The 17687-nt window shown below is 47.5% G+C and overlaps 1 protein-coding gene across 2 annotated transcripts in view; it reads left to right on the top strand.

Moving 5' to 3' along the window:
- LOC144770941 (uncharacterized) overlaps positions 1-17687 on the top strand; it is a 118256-nt gene that overhangs the window by 92793 nt on the left and 7776 nt on the right. For both annotated transcript variants that reach the window (XM_078655778.1, XM_078655777.1), the window contains exon 7: positions 1295-1405. In XM_078655778.1, the coding sequence (XP_078511904.1) occupies positions 1295-1405 (111 nt within the window). The remainder of the gene's footprint in view (positions 1-1294; positions 1406-17687) is intronic.

Genomic DNA, 17687 nt, shown 5'->3' with positions numbered 1-17687 from the left:
TAGTCAGTCCTGTGAAGAATCAATCACACTTCGATTTCCTCATCTATACAGTTAAACACAGAACACCATACTTTTCACACATATACTAACACATACTTACTCTCTTATACAATCACTGATACAAGTACACATTGATATGCACAGAGTCACACACCTCCCAGCCAGCCACACACACACTCAGTCTTCCATACATCCACTCATTCTTGATGTCATCAGTGATGTCATTTGAGATGTCATCAGTGATGTCATCAGTGATGTCACTGACCATGTCATGAATGATGTAATATGTGACATCATCAGCAGTGGATTGCGGGTGCGCGATATATAGTTAGTGCAACTAACTATATATGGAATTTCATTGGTTTTATGTCAATAAAATGTCCAGCTAACTATATATGGTCTCTAACCTATGGTTTTTTCAGTGAATTTTCAAGGTTTTGTAAATGCATATTCCTAACTATATATGGTCTATAACCTATGGTTTTTTCAGTGAATATATATATATATATGTGTGTGTGTGTGTGTGTATATAGTAAGTATACATAAATGTGGAGTTCGGTAAACCTAAGCCGTGGCTCACATCTGTCTGACAGTGTATCTGTGGGTGCACGGTTGACACGTTGCGGAACATCATCGTGCTACTGACAGGTCACAGAGTCTTATCTCAGCAGGTAGCAGCTTACACTCCTTCACTTGTAGAGCTGTTTAAGATTATCCAATGATATTTAAAAAAAAAAAAAGTTATTGCAGTACCTAGGAAAAGTACTAGAACTGCTGGACGACCCCATCTTCACACATGGGAACTGATTAGCAGACTGCTCTTTTTTACGCTCACATTTGTTAAAGCCTTTAGATATTTCTTGTACTTTGCATGAATCATCGCTTCCTGACTAAGGTACTGTCACCCATGAAAATCCTGTTCTCCTTTTGTTGTTTGTTGAATTTGTTAGCGTTAACATGCTACAAATATCTGAAATGGGAATCTTTTTATAGGCCAGGATTGGGGGATTACAGGTTTCTTTCTTCTATGTGTGCACAATGGACAGGTGGCTGGGTGTAGAGTTCAGATACACCCCGGCACCACAGTTGGGGCTGCGCAGGGTTCAAATACGCCCCAGGGGCTCAGGTGTGGGTGCCAGCTTCTCTGTTGAGTTTTTCATTCATGTAAACAGAGATACTAGGTGACAACTACTCTAGATCAGAAGACTTGTGATTGAATTGTTTGTGGATAACAAAGCATATCTACTGTTAAATGTTTGACGGCCTATAACTGATGTTTTATCTTTAAAAATAGAGCGTGTGGCCAGCCCTGAAGTTGTGTTAATAAACTCAAACGGAGACGAAAACATCTATATCGCGGACGACGAGGACTGTGAGATCATAGAAAGCATGAGTGATACAGCAGGTAAGCATGGGGCTTATACCGCCTTACAATGGATTGCAGATGGTAGCAAGGATGCGCTTAGATGCCATAATTCTTGTTCGCCTTGATTGGGGGTGCCCAAGGTTAAACTTTGTTTTTGTCCTTAATCGGGGTTGCACAGGCTTCATGTGCACTCTTTGGTAGTTGAGTGTTGATCTTAACAGACCCAACTTGAGTCCTGGTACTCCATGTGCCCTCCGGTCAGAACAAAGATTTAGGGTCCTTTGTTGGTGGCTTCGGTTGCATCTGCTTTGATCTAGATGCCCAGAGCACACCACACTATTCTCAAGACATGAGCACTTCTGGTATTCTCAAGTGAGACACTGTTGTACAGCAAATACATCCTGGGGTGCTTGTCCCTGGCTTTGAACTCAAGGTGTCAAGGAGGAACAGCTGCTTGTTCTGCTTCTCAACATCTCACATGGCTAGGGCATTCTGAAGACTTCAGGGGTGTCTTGAGGGGACACTTCAGGGGTGTCTTGAGGGGACACTTCAGGGGTGTCTTGAGAGGACACTTCAGGGGTGTCTTGAGAGGACACTTTAGGGGTGTCTTGAGAGGACACTTCCTGGGTGTCTTGAGAGGAGACTTTAGGGGTGTCTTGAGAGGACACTTCATGGGTATCTTGAAAGGAGACTTCAAGGGTGTCTTGAGAGGAGACTTCAGGGGTATCTTGAAAGGAGACTTCAAGGGTGTCTTGAGAGGAGACTTCAGGGTGTCTTGAGAGGAGACTTCAGGGGTGTCTTGAGAGGACACTTCATGGGTGTCTTGAGAGGAGACTTTAGGGGTGTCTTGAGAGGAGACTTTAGGGGTGTCTTGAGAGGACACTTCAGGGGTATCTTGAAAGGAGACTTCAAGGGTGTCTTGAGAGGAGACTTCAGGGTGTCTTGAGAGGAGACTTCAGGGGTGTCTTGAGAGGACACTTCATGGGTGTCTTGAGAGGAGACTTTAGGGGTGTCTTGAGAGGAGACTTCAGGGGTGTCTTGAGAGGAGACTTCAGGGGTGTCTTGAGAGGAGACTTTAGGGGTGTCTTGAGAGGAGACTTTAGGGGTGTCTTGAGAGGAGACTTCATGGGTATCTTGAAAGGAGACTTCAAGGGTGTCTTGAGAGGAGACTTCAGGGTGTCTTGAGAGGAGACTTCAGGGGTGTCTTGAGAGGACACTTCATGGGTGTCTTGAGAGGAGACTTTAGGGGTGTCTTGAGAGGAGACTTCAGGGGTGTCTTGAGAGGAGACTTCAGGGGTGTCTTGAGAGGACACTTCATGGGTGTCTTGAGAGGAGACTTTAGGGGTGTCTTGAGAGGAGACTTTAGGGGTGTCTTGAGAGGAGACTTCATGGGTGTCTTGAGAGGAGACTTTAGGGGTGTCTTGAGAGGAGACTTTAGGGGTGTCTTGAGAGGAGACTTCAGGGGTGTCTTGAGAGGAGACTTTAGGGGTGTCTTGAGAGGAGACTTTAGGGGTGTCTTGAGAGGAGACTTTAGGGGTGTCTTGAGAGGAGACTTCAGGGGTGTCTTGAGAGGACACTTCATGGGTGTCTTGAGAGGAGACTTTAGGGGTGTCTTGAGAGGAGACTTTAGGGGTGTCTTGAGAGGAGACTTCATGGGTGTCTTGAGAGGAGACTTTAGGGGTGTCTTGAGAGGACACTTCAGGGGTGTCTTGAGAGGACACTTCAGGGGTGTCTTGAGAGGAGACTTCAGGGGTGTCTTGAGAGGACACTTCAGGGGTGTCTTGAGAGGAGACTTTAGGGGTGTCTTGAGAGGAGACTTTAGGGGTGTCTTGAGAGGAGACTTCAGGGGTGTCTTGAGAGGACACTTCAGGGGTGTCTTGAAAGGAGACTTCGGGGGTGTCTCGAGAGGAGACTTCGCGGGTGTCTCGAGAGGAGACTTCGGGGGTGTCTCTAGAGGAGACTTCGGGGGGTGTCTTGAGAGGAGACTTCAGGGGTGTCTCGAGAGGAGACTTCAGGGGTGTCTCGAGAGGAGACTTCGGGGGTGTCTTGAAAGGAGACTTCGGGGGTGTCTCGAGAGGAGACTTCGGGGGTGTCTCTAGAGGAGACTTCGGGGGGTGTCTCTAGAGGAGACTTCGGTGGTGTCTTGAGAGGAGACTTTAGGGGTGTCTTGAGAGGAGACTTCAGGGGTGTCTTGAGAGGACACTTCAGGGGTGTCTTGAGAGGACACTTCAGGGGTGTCTTGAGAGGAGACTTCAGGGGTGTCTTGAGAGGAGACTTCAGGGGTGACTTGAAAGGAGACTTCGGGGGTGTCTTGAAAGGAGACTTCGGGGGTGTCTTGAAAGGACACTTCATGGGTGTCTTGAGAGGAGACTTCAGGGGTGTCTCGAGAGGAGACTTCAGGGGTGTCTCGAGAGGAGACTTCGGGGGTGTCTTGAAAGGAGACTTCGGGGGTGTCTTCAGAGGAGACTTCAGGGGTGTCTCGAGAGGAGACTTCGGGGGGTGTCTCTAGAGGAGACTTCGCGGGTGTCTTGAGAGGAGACTTCAGGGGTGTCTCGAGAGGAGACTTCGGGGGTGTCTTGAGAGGAGACTTCGGGGGTGTCTTGAGAGGAGACTTCGGGGGTGTCTTGAAAGGAGACTTCGGGGGTGTCTCGAGAGGAGACTTCGCGGGTGTCTCGAGAGGAGACTTCAGGGGTGTCTCGAGAGGAGACTTCGGGGGTGTCTTGAAAGGAGACTTCGGGGGTGTCTCGAGAGGAGACTTCGCGGGTGTCTCGAGAGGAGACTTCAGGGGTGTCTCGAGAGGAGACTTCGGGGGTGTCTTGAGAGGAGACTTCGGGGGTGTCTTGAAAGGAGACTTCGGGGGTGTCTCGAGAGGAGACTTCGCGGGTGTCTCGAGAGGAGACTTCAGGGGTGTCTCGAGAGGAGACTTCGGGGGTGTCTTGAGAGGAGACTTCGGGGGTGTCTTGAGAGGAGACTTCGGGGGTGTCTTGAAAGGAGACTTCGGGGGTGTCTTGAAAGGAGACTTCGGGGGTGTCTTGAAAGGAGACTTCGGGGGTGTCTTGAGAGGAGACTTCAGGGGTGTCTCGAGAGGAGACTTCAGGGGTGTCTTGAGAGGAGACTTCAGGGGTGTCTTGAGAGGAGACTTCAGGGGTGTCTCGAGAGGAGACTTCGGGGGTGTCTTGAGAGGAGACTTCGGGGGTGTCTCGAGAGGAGACTTCAGGGGTGTCTCGAGAGGAGACTTCGGGGGTGTCTTGAGAGGAGACTTCAGGGGTGTCTCGAGAGGAGACTTCGGGGGTGTCTCGAGAGGAGACTTCGGGGGTGTCTTGAGAGGAGACTTCGGGGGTGTCTTGAAAGGAGACTTCGGGGGTGTCTTGAAAGGAGACTTCAGGGGTGTCTTGAGAGGAGACTTCGCGAGTGTCTTGAGAGGACACTTCAGGGGTGTCTTGAGAGGAGACTTTAGGGGTGTCTTGAAAGGAGACTTCGGGGGTGTCTTGAGAGGAGACTTCAGGGGTGTCTTGAGGAGACTTCAGGGGTGTGTTGAGGGGAGACTTCAGGGGTGTCTTGAGGAGACTTCAGGGGTGTGTTGAGGGGAGCCTTCAGTGGTGTCTTGAGAGGAGATTTAAGGGGTGTCTTGAAAGGAGACTTCAGGGGTGTCTTGAAAGGAGACTTCGGGGGTGTCTTGAGAGGAGACTTCAGGGGTGTCTTGAGAGGAGATTTAAGGGGTGTCTTGAAAGGAGACTTCAAGGGTGTCTTGAGAGGAGACTTCGGGGTGTCTTGAGAGGAGACTTCAGGGGTATCTTCAGAGGAGACTTCAGGGGTTCGTAACAGTGTCGATGAGGAAGACAACTAATTTACGTGCCTTTCCTGTAGCGCTCCCAACATTGCGTGCTTTTGTCTTCATGCAATGCAAGGAGATTGGTTACTGAACTTCACTTTAGAACAACTAGCTGACTGTAGTCGTAGTTGGTGACACATAGAGGTAGGTGACGAGCAGCTTTTTGAAATTTTGGTGGGACGTTTATTGGAGTTGAGGAGGTTATTGCAACACCCGCCCTTTTCGACTACACTGTGTGACATCACGCATACATTTGGTAATGTAATTCTGTTCAGGGGCCATCTTGTCTAAAAGAAACATGCCTTACCTCCAGTGAAGTCTGTGGACAGCTGCGCCAGATCCTTTATTCATCCTTTTTACCGGGGTCAGGTCGCCAGATCATTTATTCATCCTTTTTACAGGGGTCAGGTGGCCAGATCCTTTATTCTTCCTTTTTACAGGGGTCGGGTCGCCAGATCCTTTATTCATCCTTTTTACAGAGGTCAGGTCGCCAGATCCTTTATTCTTTCTTTTTACAGGGGTCGGGTCGCCAGATCCTTTATTCATCCTTTTTACAGGGGTCAGGTCGCCAGATCCTTTATTCATCTTTTTTACAGGGGTCTGGGTCGCCAGATCCTTTATTCATCCTTTTTACAGGGGTCGGGTCGCCAGATCCTTTATTCATCCTTTTTACAGGGGTCAGGTCGCCAGATCCTTTATTCATCCTTTTTACAGGGGTCTGGTCGCCAGATCCTTTATTCGTCCTTTTTACAGGGGTCGGGTCGCCAGATCCTTTATTCATCCTTTTTACAGGGGTCGGGTCGCCAGATCTTTCATTACATCCTTTTTACGGGGGTCTGGTCGCCAGATCCTTTATTCATCCTTTTTACAGGGGTCAGGTCGCCAGATCCTTTATTCATCCTTTTTACAGGGGTCAGGTCGCCAGATCCTTTATTCATCCTTTTTGCAGGGGTCAGGTCGCCAGATCCTTTATTCATCCTTTTTACTGGGGTCGGGTCGCCAGATCCTTTATTAGGTCTCGCTCGAGACCTATTGTCGCCGAGTTCGCTCTCAAGGGAGTCAGAGCAGTGGACGAGCCTACCAGCGTCTGTGGACGCGCTTATGCAGGCCGGCCGAAGGCAGGCACACACACACGCGCAGGCACACACACACGCGCACACACACACACACACGCAGACACACACACACGCGCAGACACACACACACGCGCAGACACACACACACACTCACACACACAAACACACACACACACGTACCAAGCCCCACTTACCGCATCTGCGGCCTCAGTCGCCACTCCTGACTTCTGCTCTCACCGGTCCTCTGGGCCATCCACTCAGTGGGCTTCTCGCAAAGATGGAAGTCCCGCCCCACGACAGCCGTGAGCGTGCACATCCCGAAACCGGAAGTTCGGGAGCTTGCACGCTCACGGCTTGTGTTTTACGCTGGTTGCTGCTCTGCCCTAAGCGTAGCACAGAGTGGAGTTCTTCCCTATGCTCTGCGGGACCCACGAGTACTCTGTGTGTGGCCGCCTCAGGATGTTTGTGGCCCGGAGCATCGCGGCCGATCACAAGGACCTTATCCCCGATATGTCCTTTGACTTCCACGGCCGGAGGATGGCCACCTGCTCCAGCGACCAAAGCTTTAAGGTGTGCTGCGCGCGACCTGAGCGTCGCTTTCCCGCGCTCTCCCGCGAGCTGTGGCTAATGAGGGCGCCTGGGTTCCTCAAGGCACCAATAGGGAGGGAGCGCGCGCCCTGGTGCTTTTGACACGCTGTTTTACCTGGGGCAGATACTTGTGTTACATCAATTTCTGGATTAGACACTTCACCGCCGCAGCATTGGGCTATATTTAGCGTGGCAAAGTGCGAATAGAACGTATGCATTGTCTTCTTACTTTCCCTTTATATTTTATAATTCCTGGCTTTGGCAGCTCGTCTCTTTATTATTGACGTGCCTCTTCATCGTGTTGCACCCTCCTTTGCTTGTCCTGGCCACATTAGGTTGCAGCATCTCCCGACGCTTCTAATTTCTCTAGTCTCCCCCCCCCCCCGCCGTCTGTTAAATAACGCAATCTTAGACACGTGAGTAAGTTTTAATGCCATAGTGGTCAGTGATTATTTTCTGTTTATAGAAATGCCATTTTAATACATTCAGTATTGGTTAAAATTAATTTACGGTGTTTGCAAGGTATACTTTATGGGCACGTGGTTGTCTCGACGTCTCTGGCTGTCTTGAGGGCACAGGAATCGTATAGATCAAACACGGCACTGAAACAAACGTTATACTTAACTGAACAGCTGTGCTTGTAGCTTGAGCAACAGGCGTTTGCAAAGCAATAGGTCTCGCATTTACTAAAGTTTGGGCTATTGGCATTGTAAATGACAATGCCCTTTATGTGTTGTTTTTAAAACAAATAAAAGGCATTGTCACTTACAATGCCATTAGCTTAAACTCTCGCAAATGCGAGACCTATTGTATTGCAAATGAGTTAGTGCTATAAAAATAATAAAAAAGCGTTAGGAGAGGTCGTGTCCTGTAGCAGGCAGGACATAGCTATTTGAGAAAATTGTTCTCGGAGGCTGTAATTAAAACAACACATGTAACGGGATGTCACCATGGGAGGTTACATAATGTGACAGGGTGGTACTAAGGAAGGACTACTAACCCTAGTGACAAATAAACCAGCACAGTTTGCAGTGGACAAAGAGGCCTTAATACTCTATCGCCTGGACGATGGAAATGCCCTGTATTTAGGGGTTACTCGATCCAACACTAATAAGCTACAAATCATCCAAAACTGTACAGCACGGTTATTCAAACCCCCCCCAACAACCAATCTGTTTCACCTGCGCTGAATGCCTTACATTGGCTGCCAATCATGGATAGAATACATTTCAAATCTCTTTGTATAGCCCACAAGTCTTTCCATGTGAGCAGACCCCCAATCAGTCGGGATATCATCCCGCCATACTGTCCTAATAGATGCCTACATTCAACTCACCTTGCCTCATTTCCCAGAATTCAAGAGTGAGGGGGGAGGTTGTTCCTTCTCTTATAACGTTTCTAAACTCTGGAACGTTCTTCCCTCTCATCTCCGCTCAGAGGTGAATCATTTTGCTTTTCGAAAGTGCCTCAAAACCTGGCTTTTCGAAAACTCCAACCCCTAGCCTTCACTCTGTCAGTCTGTAATCGCATCTAGTGCTCCGAGTCCTTTGGGTAGCCAGGCGCTCTAGAAATACTATTAACGATAACAATGATACAAGTCACTGAAAAATATGGGCAGAGCTTCAAGTCCCTACCTAAATACAGGATGTCTCACAGAGCAGCGCATGCGCTGCCCAGGCTCAACCTAAAAATGCATGCGGAAAGTCATGGACATTAGCATTCATGTATGCGACGCCCTGCGTCCTGTTACAATATTCCTATCCCATTGTATTGTGTTCTAATTGTATTTGTGTAATGCTCAATACCTCTAATGTGGTGTTGAAGCGATTTAAGGTGGGATGCACGCTACCCAAGTACCCGTGGTTAGTGGGCAATCTAGTGGTTGTTTGGCTTAGCCACTGAGGCCACTGTTCCATACATTTCCAACATTTTCTTGGTGGTAGATTAGGTTGATAGGAGTTTGACGTGATTATTAGTGAGTTTGTGCGAATGGAAGGTGCGATGAGCAAGTAGCCTAGAAGGGGTAGATGATGTTAGATTCCAAGGAATGTGTACCTAATGGACAGTTTATGAGGAAAGGTATGGACCAGTAAGGCACATAACCATTGAGCAGAATAGGTTTAATTCAGGGGTAGTATGGCATGTACAGGATGGAGGATAATGAGAGGATCATTTGAAAGAAAGGAAGGAAGAACAGAAGATTCCATCTATATAGTAGGAAGATACTTTTCAGAATTGTATGCAATCTGAGGTTACAGAACGCGTAGAAATTAGGATTCATGGCTGTTGTCAGTGGGCAGGTGCTGTGTCGTTGCATCTTTGTTTTTTTTGACCGGTGATGGCATTGAACAGTTTATCATATATTTATGTCATGATCCAAACTGATAAGGGCACGTAATTTGGAGCCCAGAAACCAATGTTCAATGCCATTCCGCACTTTCCACCCCATCTGATATAATGTAGGCTACTGCTTCTTGAGGACTACACAGTCAGCAGATTACTCAGAGTTGGACTGCTTTTGGAGAAGGTGTTATAAAACGAACCCAGCACTCTGCGCAGGGAGCGAAGTCTTAATGGTAAGTAGTGTTGAAGACAGTGACATGCGTCTCTACACAGGTATGTTTGCTGATTGAGAGATGTTTGTACGCAAAGATCAGTTTTAACCCCGCTAAGGCTATTTCTCTTTTTAAAACATATATTTTTATTGAGAGAATTTAAAGTAATCTACAATACACCGATTAATTTATCGCAACTTCATCTACAATGTACATTGTTAATAGAGGCATTGGTTTCATGTGAACATTAATCTGTATTTTTGCTCCAGTCACAGATATCGTAGCGAGGAAATATTGGGACATGTCAACAAAGTGCAATCATTCCTAAAATACACATATTCAAATAATCATAGTAACAATGTTATTCAGTATTTGAGTAAAGTGCAATACATTGACAATTTTTGGATAAAGTGCAGATACGTCAAGAATATACTCTATAAAAAAAAATATATATATATATATATTTTAACAGCTAAATACCTATATCTGTGATCCCTGACGGGAAATATTGGGCCATTTCAACAAAATGCAAGCGTGCCTAAAAATACACATATTGAAAAAGTCCTAAAAACAATGTTCTTCGATATTTGAGGAAAGTACAATACATTGACATTTGGGGAGGGGGGTAAAGTGCAAATGTACCAAGAATAGGCATATGTGCATCCCCACAGGGAAATAGTTGGATATTTCAACAAAGTGCAAGCTTGCCTAAAAATACACACGTTCTGATGATTCTAGCTACCATGTTGTTCTATATTAAAGGAAAGTGCAAAACATTAATCTATTCTAAATAAAGTACATGCATGGCTAAAAATAAACGTTATGCAATATTTGAGGAAAGTGCAATGCATTAACAATTTGTAAATAAAGAGAAAATGTGCCAAGAATATATTCTTGTTTTAATATTCCTATAAAAATGTGTACATATATTTCTTTCCTAACAACCATGTTGTTCGATATTTAAGGAAAGTGCAAAACATGAATCTATGTTAAATAAAGTGCAAATGTGCCTAGAATGTTTATTTTTATGTTTCCTGAAAATAATATTTTTTCTGTTAGTAAAAACGATAATTTTTTACAGCTTTAATAGAGTGGATCAGTCTGGATTCTACTCTCTACCTGTTAACGAAAACCTTCTACCAAGTATGAAATACAAACGCATGTTAATTTTTTAAGGCAGACCTTATTAAAAACTAATATCTAATTTTGTTTACCAGATCTTATGTTAATGCATTTTCTTTTTCCTCCATAAACTTCCTTGTGGTATTGAATCTTTTAATGCCCCTACCCTTTTTGCAAATTTCTCCTCAAACTTCTTCGTTCGGCTCATCTTATTTTGCTACTTCTTATACATTGGTACTCTGGTTGTCTTCCAATTCTGCAAGATCAGAGATCGAACTGCTGAAGAGGCAATCGCAATAAATGATTCAGCCCCGTTATCCAATGGCAAATTCTGCCTCTGCCTAAAAAAGCCAAAGAGTGCTATGCAATGCCATGCCTGCCTCCGGTTCAATCCTTCTTTGCAGTCCTAATCCTGGAGCGGCAAATATTTGTCCCCAAAACCGTTCAACCCTGGGGTAGGTAAAAAAAAGTATGTATCCAATCACCCTCCCCAAGCTGCTGGCAGTGAAAACAACGATCCCCCTTCTGGATACATTCTATAAAAGCTGCTGGCAGTGAAAACAGTGATCCTCCAGTTCTGGATACATTCTATGAAAGGCCTTGTGAGGATAGTATGCCATCCAGCGCAAAGACATTCTCTTAAACTTTGCGGCTCTTAGGGCCTTATTACCTAATTTTGAGATTGTCTGCTACTTGACCGGAGAAAAGGTTCATTGTGTTGTATGCGTAATCTTTTCGCCAAACGTTTTCACCAGATGGCATTCCCCTTGGCACCGCAATAATCTTTACCATTTCCCAACCCCCCCATAACTTTGATCTAGGAGCAGCTAATATTGGGGAGGAACCTACATTAGACTGATGGCAGCATTTTTTTCAATAAGTGCACAATCTGCTGATATCCCCCAAAAAAAGAGCTTACACATATTCCCACACCTATCTTAAAGGTCCTGCCAAGTTATACTGTTCCTTCTTATCAAGAAATGTCACAGTTCTTTAAAGCCATTGGAATTACAAAACCTTAAATGGCTATTTTGTATTTGTAGTCTCGGAACTTTGCGTTCACTAAGCTGCAAATATTCCTATCCTACTGACTGAGCTTTCACAGAATAAAAGGTTTGAAGTCTCCGGCTATATTCCTGCATTGTCTTATACCTCGTCTTTTTTGGAATGTTAGCCATCTTTATAAATACGAGAAGCTGGGACCCGGCACCCTTCACAATCTTAACTAAAAAAAAAAGTATTTTTTTAAAATGGCAATCCAGAGACCTCTTAGCATCTTTTGACTGAACTAATATGTCTAAAAGAGAGGCTTCATAATATGTAACCTATCTGAGGCAGGGCCAGACCCCCCTGGTTAATATGTAAATATGTAGCTGGAGCACTGAAATTTAAACTCAAGACTTTTTTTTTTATTTATTTTTTTTAGGTCGAGCCTGTCCCATTCCGCAGGAATGGATAGGGGAGAATTTCAGTGGCCAAAATAGGTTCTCAAACCAAGGGCCGGATTTTCAACAGTTCACGTGAAGACAAGCACGCGCATTTCCCTACATCAAAGCAATCAGCCTCCCTCCCACAGGCTTCCCCAGCGTGCGCAGTGCGCGCTGGCCTCAATTCTCCTCCCCCTAATTGCTTTCACGGCCACATCACAGGGATCCTTTCGCGGCCGCTTTGCTTCAGGCATTTCTCCTCCCCTAATTATTCACTGCCCACGGCCGGCTTCACTTTCACGGCCGCCAGGCCGTGTCTCGCATTTCTCCTCCCCCCTCCCCACAGCAATGCCAAGAGCTTGTTACTTATGCCCTCCTCACACACCAAGTGCAGCGTTGTTAGAATGAAGCCTTCCCCAGAGTTGGACCGGAACCACAGACAGGAAACGGACACTGGAGGTACCCAGAGTTCAGGCCTGTTGACGTTGCTAGTGCTTCTCAGTGTGGATAAGCATGTACATGAAGCATGCTCTTCTATGCTGCTGTGTCAAAAATGGCTCACTTCAACGTATTTCCATTGGTGTGACGCGTCCACTTTTAGTCCGTCTTCTCATGCGATGGAAGAATATTGAAAACGCCCTGGCCTGTCACACACCACCACACAGTGATCCCCGCCTCCGCTGAGTGTTGCATCTCTGACCTATCGGGCCACCCCCGCCCGTCGCTCTGTGCCCTTCACCAGCTCCTAAAAGGATGAGCACATTTTCTAGTTTACATAAACGAGTAAAGACCTACACATCTGACACCGCTGCCTTTCATGAACGCTTTAAAACCAATCCTGCTATCAAAACAGCGTTTAGGGTCGGAGGGCGAGGGCCTGACCTCGGATGTGCACAGGGAAAAGTGCTGCGATGTGATTTATAGCACCCCGAGGGTCGATCAAAGCTATCCACAGTGTGTGCGCTGATGCGAATGCCAGTTTAATGGGCGGCTCTTAGCGCGTTGACATTGTGGTTCGGTTGCTGGCCTGCTGCGGCTTCTGTGCCATAGGGGGCAGGAATTCCCCCCCCCCCCGTTTGCAGACGCCCACGGCTGTCCCAGAAAGGCCGTAATCGGTTCCACAGTTGAATTCCATGATGAAGAGGTTAATTTAATGCGAATCAATGCTACCTTTGAAAACTTGCGTTTTACCAGACACCTTTGCGTTGTAGAGTTAGCAGCGTTTATCCACAAAGAAGCAAACCAGAAGCAAGGCACTTAGCTGCCTCCAACATGCGAAATGGATGGCTGCTGACTGTCCTTTAAGCAGCACTACACTTGTCATGCTGCTCAAAGGGCCCAACTCAGGGAGCACTTTGCGTTACTTCTAATTCAGTCATAAACGAAGGAGTTCTCTTGGACTCTGTATTATTCTTCCCCATTTAGGTTAGCTCTGTAACCAACAATATGGGTTTCCACCACTTTGTCTTCGAAGGAGAGGATGTGGAGTAAGCGCCGGAACTGCCGACTTGTTAGACAAGTCGTCATCTGTCATTCATAAATATTTCACTCGTATCTCATACCGAATTCCATTACTGTTTTTTTTACTGACTCCTTTTTATTATATTTATTATTATATTTACTTGGCAGTATTCTCCATCTCCTGAGCCTATTATCGACGCTACAACACTTTATCTTCTTGTTATTGTTGGTAAGATTTCTTTTGATATGCATGAATAGTGAGCGATTTTTTAATATTGGGAGAACGGTTTTACATTTACATATTATATTTGTAGGGTCGTGCTTAACTACTCCTGTGGAACATTGGGTTATTATTGTGGCAGCTACGGCATATTTCTCCTTTTAAGGAATATTTCACATAGCATGGTGTTGAAATACACTATACTTGCCAGTAGTTTCATTTTCTTTCGTTCATATTTTCAGAAAGATTATGATGCATATTTTCTCTACCCTACGCAGGGGTTAGAGGACACTTGAATTGTGGAGGTTAGTTTTTTTGTGTACTTGGTCCCCTGCTACCCCTCCCCCGCCCCCCACGCCTCGCACCACACTTCATTGGAATGCCTCCCTCCCTCTTCCAAGACCACACGCTCTTCTTCCCTGCTGACCGGCCTTCTCGGCTATCAGTCACTTCATTCCAACTAGTTTTTTTTTTGTTGACTCGACGTCCGTGCCGCACCACCTCCTGCTGCGTAACCTATTTGATTAATTCACCTAGGCATCACTCATTCTAAAATGCCCCCCCATGCCCCTGCTCAAGTCCGCCAGGTTTGCTCCCAAATGTTTTGTTGAAAAACAACAACATTTCAGTGTTGCTGTCCCTCCCCCACTGGTACTGCAGCTCGAGTTTCACAAGACCGCCTGGGCCCTCTTCCCCCAGCACCTCTTCTTCCCTCCCTCTCTCCGCTTCCCTCCCTCTTCCAAGACCACACGCTCTTCTTCTCTGCTGACCATCCTTCTCGGCTATCAGTCACTTCAGAAATCCCGCCCCTCTCTCCCCTCCCCTCTTCCCTCTCTCCTTACTCTCCCCTCTCTCCTCTCTCTCCCCTCCCCCCTCTCTCTCCCCTCCCCCCTCTCTCTTCCCTCCCCCTCTCTCCTCACTCCCCCTCTCCCCTCCCTCTCTCCACTCCCTCTCTCCACTCCCTCTATCCTCACTCTCCCCTCTCCTAAGTCTCCCCACTCTCTTCTCTCTTCTCCCCTCTCCTCTCTCTCCTCTCTCTTCTCCCCTCTCTCCTCTCTTATTTCTCCCCTCTGCTCACTCTTCCCACTCTCCCCTCTCACCACTCTTCCGTCTCTCACCACTCTTCCGTCTCTCACCACTCTCCCCTCCCCCTCTCACCTCAATCTCCCCTCTCCTCACTCTCCTCACTCTCTCCTCTCACACCACTCTCTCCTCTCACCACTCCTCCCTCTCCTCACTCTCCACTACCTCTCTCAACTCCCTCTCTCACCTCCCTCTCCCCTCTCACCACTCTCCCCTCTCCCCATTCTCCCCTCTCCACTCTCACCACTCTCCCCTCTCACCACTCTCCCCACTCTCCCCTCCCTCCACTCTCCCCTCCTTCCCTCTCTCACCTCCCTCTCTCCCCTCTCCTCACCCTCCTCTCCTCACTCTCCTCTCCCTCTCTCCTCCCTCTCCTCTCTTCTCCCCTCTCTTCTCTACCTCTCCCCTCTCCTCAATATCCTCACTCCCCCACTCTCTCCTCTCTCACCACTCTATCCTCTCTCATCACTCTCCCCCTCACCACTCTCCCCTTTCACCACTCTCCTCTCTCTCCTCACTCTTCTCCTCTCTACCTCCCCCTCTCTCCTCACTCTCACCCCTCTACCCTCCCCTCTCTCCCACCCCTCCCCTCTTCCCTCTCTCCTTACTCTCCCCTCTCTCCTCACTCTCCCCTCCCCCTCTTTTCACTCACCCCTCTTTTCACTCTCCCCTCCCTCTCTCCACACCCTCTCTCCTCACTCTCCCTTCTCTCCTCACTCTTCCCTCTCCCCTCTTTTCACTCTCTCCTCTTTTCACTCTCCCCTCTTTTCACTCTCCGCTCTTTTCACTCTCCCCTCCCTCTCTCCACACCCTCTCTCCTCACTCTCCCTTCTCTCCTCACTCTTCCCTCTCCCCTCTTTTCACTCTCTCCTCTTTTCACTCTCCCCTCTTTTCACTCACCCCTCTTTTCACTCTCCCCTCCCTCTCTCCACACCCTCTCTCCTCACTCTCCCTTCTCTCCTCACTCTTCCCTCTCCCCTCTTTTCACTCTCTCCTCTTTTCACTCTCCCCTCTTTTCACTCTCCGCTCTTTTTACTCTCCCCTCTCCTCACTCTCCCCTCTCCTCACTCTCCCCTCTCCTCACTCTCCCCTCTCCTCGCTCTCCCCTCTCCTCGCTCTCCCCTCTCCTCGCTCTCCCCTCTCCTCACTCTCCCCTCTCCTCACTCTCTCCTCTCCTCACTCTCCAATCCCTCTCTCCCCTCCCCCTCTCTCCTCACTCCCCTCTCTCCTCTCTCCCCTCTCTCCTCACTCTCCCCTCCCCCTCTTTTCACTCACCCCTCTTTTCACTCTCCCCTCCCTCTCTCCACACCCTCTCTCCTCACTCTCCCTTCTCTCCTCACTCTTCCCTCTCCCCTCTTTTCACTCTCTCCTCTTTTCACTCTCCCCTCTTTTCACTCTCCGCTCTTTTCACTCTCCCCTCCCTCTCTCCACACCCTCTCTCCTCACTCTTCCCTCTCCCCTCTTTTCACTCTCCCCTCTTTTCACTCTCCCCTCTTTTCACTCTCTCCTCTTTTCACTCTCCCCTCTTTTCACTCTCCCCTCTCCTCACTCTCCCCTCTCCTCACTCTCCCCTCTCCTCGCTCTCCCCTCTCCTCGCTCTCCCCTCTCCTCGCTCTCCCCTCTCCTCACTCTCCCCTCTCCTCACTCTCTCCCCTCTCCTCACTCTCTCCTCTCCTCACTCTCCAATCCCTCTCTCCCCTCTCCCTCTCTCCTCACTCCCCTCTCTCCTCACCCCCTCTCTCCCCTCTCTCCTCTCTCCCCTCTCTCCTCACTCCCCTCTCTCCTCACTCCCCTCTCTCCTCACTCCCCTCTCTCCTCACTCCCCTCTCTCCTCACTCCCCTCTCTCCTCACTCCCCTCTCTCCTCACTCCCCTCTCTCCTCACTCCCCTCTCTCCTCACTCCCCTCTCTCCCCACTCCCCTCCATCTCCCCTCTCCCCACTCTATCTCCCCTCTCCCCACTCTATCTATCTATCGCCCTCACTCTATCTATCGCCCGCACTCTATCTATCTATCGCCCTCCCTCTATCTATCGCCCTCCCTCTATCTATCTATCGCATCACCACAGCATCACTCAGCACCACCACCGCATCACTCAGGGGCACCACAACATCACTATGCGCCACTACAGCATCACTGAACGCCACAGCATCACTCAGCGCCACTACAGCATCAATCTGTGCAACCATTCAACAACAACTGGTTCAAATATGTTCTCTCAATGTTTCAAGCTTTATTACAAATGTCACAAAAAGATGTTAATATTTCACTTCTGTTCTTGGATTTTCGTCACAATAAAATACACTGAACATAATCTTCATAAAAGTTATTTACAAAAGTTTAAGCTATTGCCATTATAAATTACAATAACTTTTATTTAAGTATTAATTATTTAAAAAAATGAAAAGCCATTGTTATTTGTAACATCTAAGTCACGTAAATACAAAACATGTTGCATTACAAATGCTATAGGTGTCACATTTGCAAAAGATAAAAGTATTGCCATTGTAAATGACAAAGCTATTAATTTCGCTATTTTCAAAACCAACACATAAATAACAAAATTGTCATTTACAAGACCAATAGCTTAAACTTTCCTAATGCGAGACCTATTGCATTGCAAATGCTTGTTCATCCTTTCTACAGGGGTCGGGTCGCCAGATCATTTATTCTTCCTTTTTACAGGGGTCGGGTCGCCAGATCCTTTATTCATCCTTTTTACAGGGGTCAGGTCGCCAGATCATTTATTCATCCTTTTTACAGGGGTCAGGTCGCCTGATCCTTTATTCATCCTTTTTACAGGGGTCCGGTCGCCAGATCATTTATTCATCCTTTAACAGTGGTCAGGTCGCCAGATCCTTTATTCATCCGTTTTACAATCGCCAGGTGTTTCTGTACAGTGTGTAACTACCACGGCCACTGCGAAGCAGAATAGGTGTATGCGTTGAATAAGTTGTT

This window comes from Lissotriton helveticus, chromosome 7 (assembly GCF_964261635.1).
Source record: "Lissotriton helveticus chromosome 7, aLisHel1.1, whole genome shotgun sequence".
Lineage (NCBI taxonomy): Eukaryota > Metazoa > Chordata > Amphibia > Caudata > Salamandridae > Lissotriton > Lissotriton helveticus.
The sequence above is the reverse complement of the archived record's forward strand: the minus strand, read 5'-3'. Positions and strand labels throughout refer to the sequence as shown.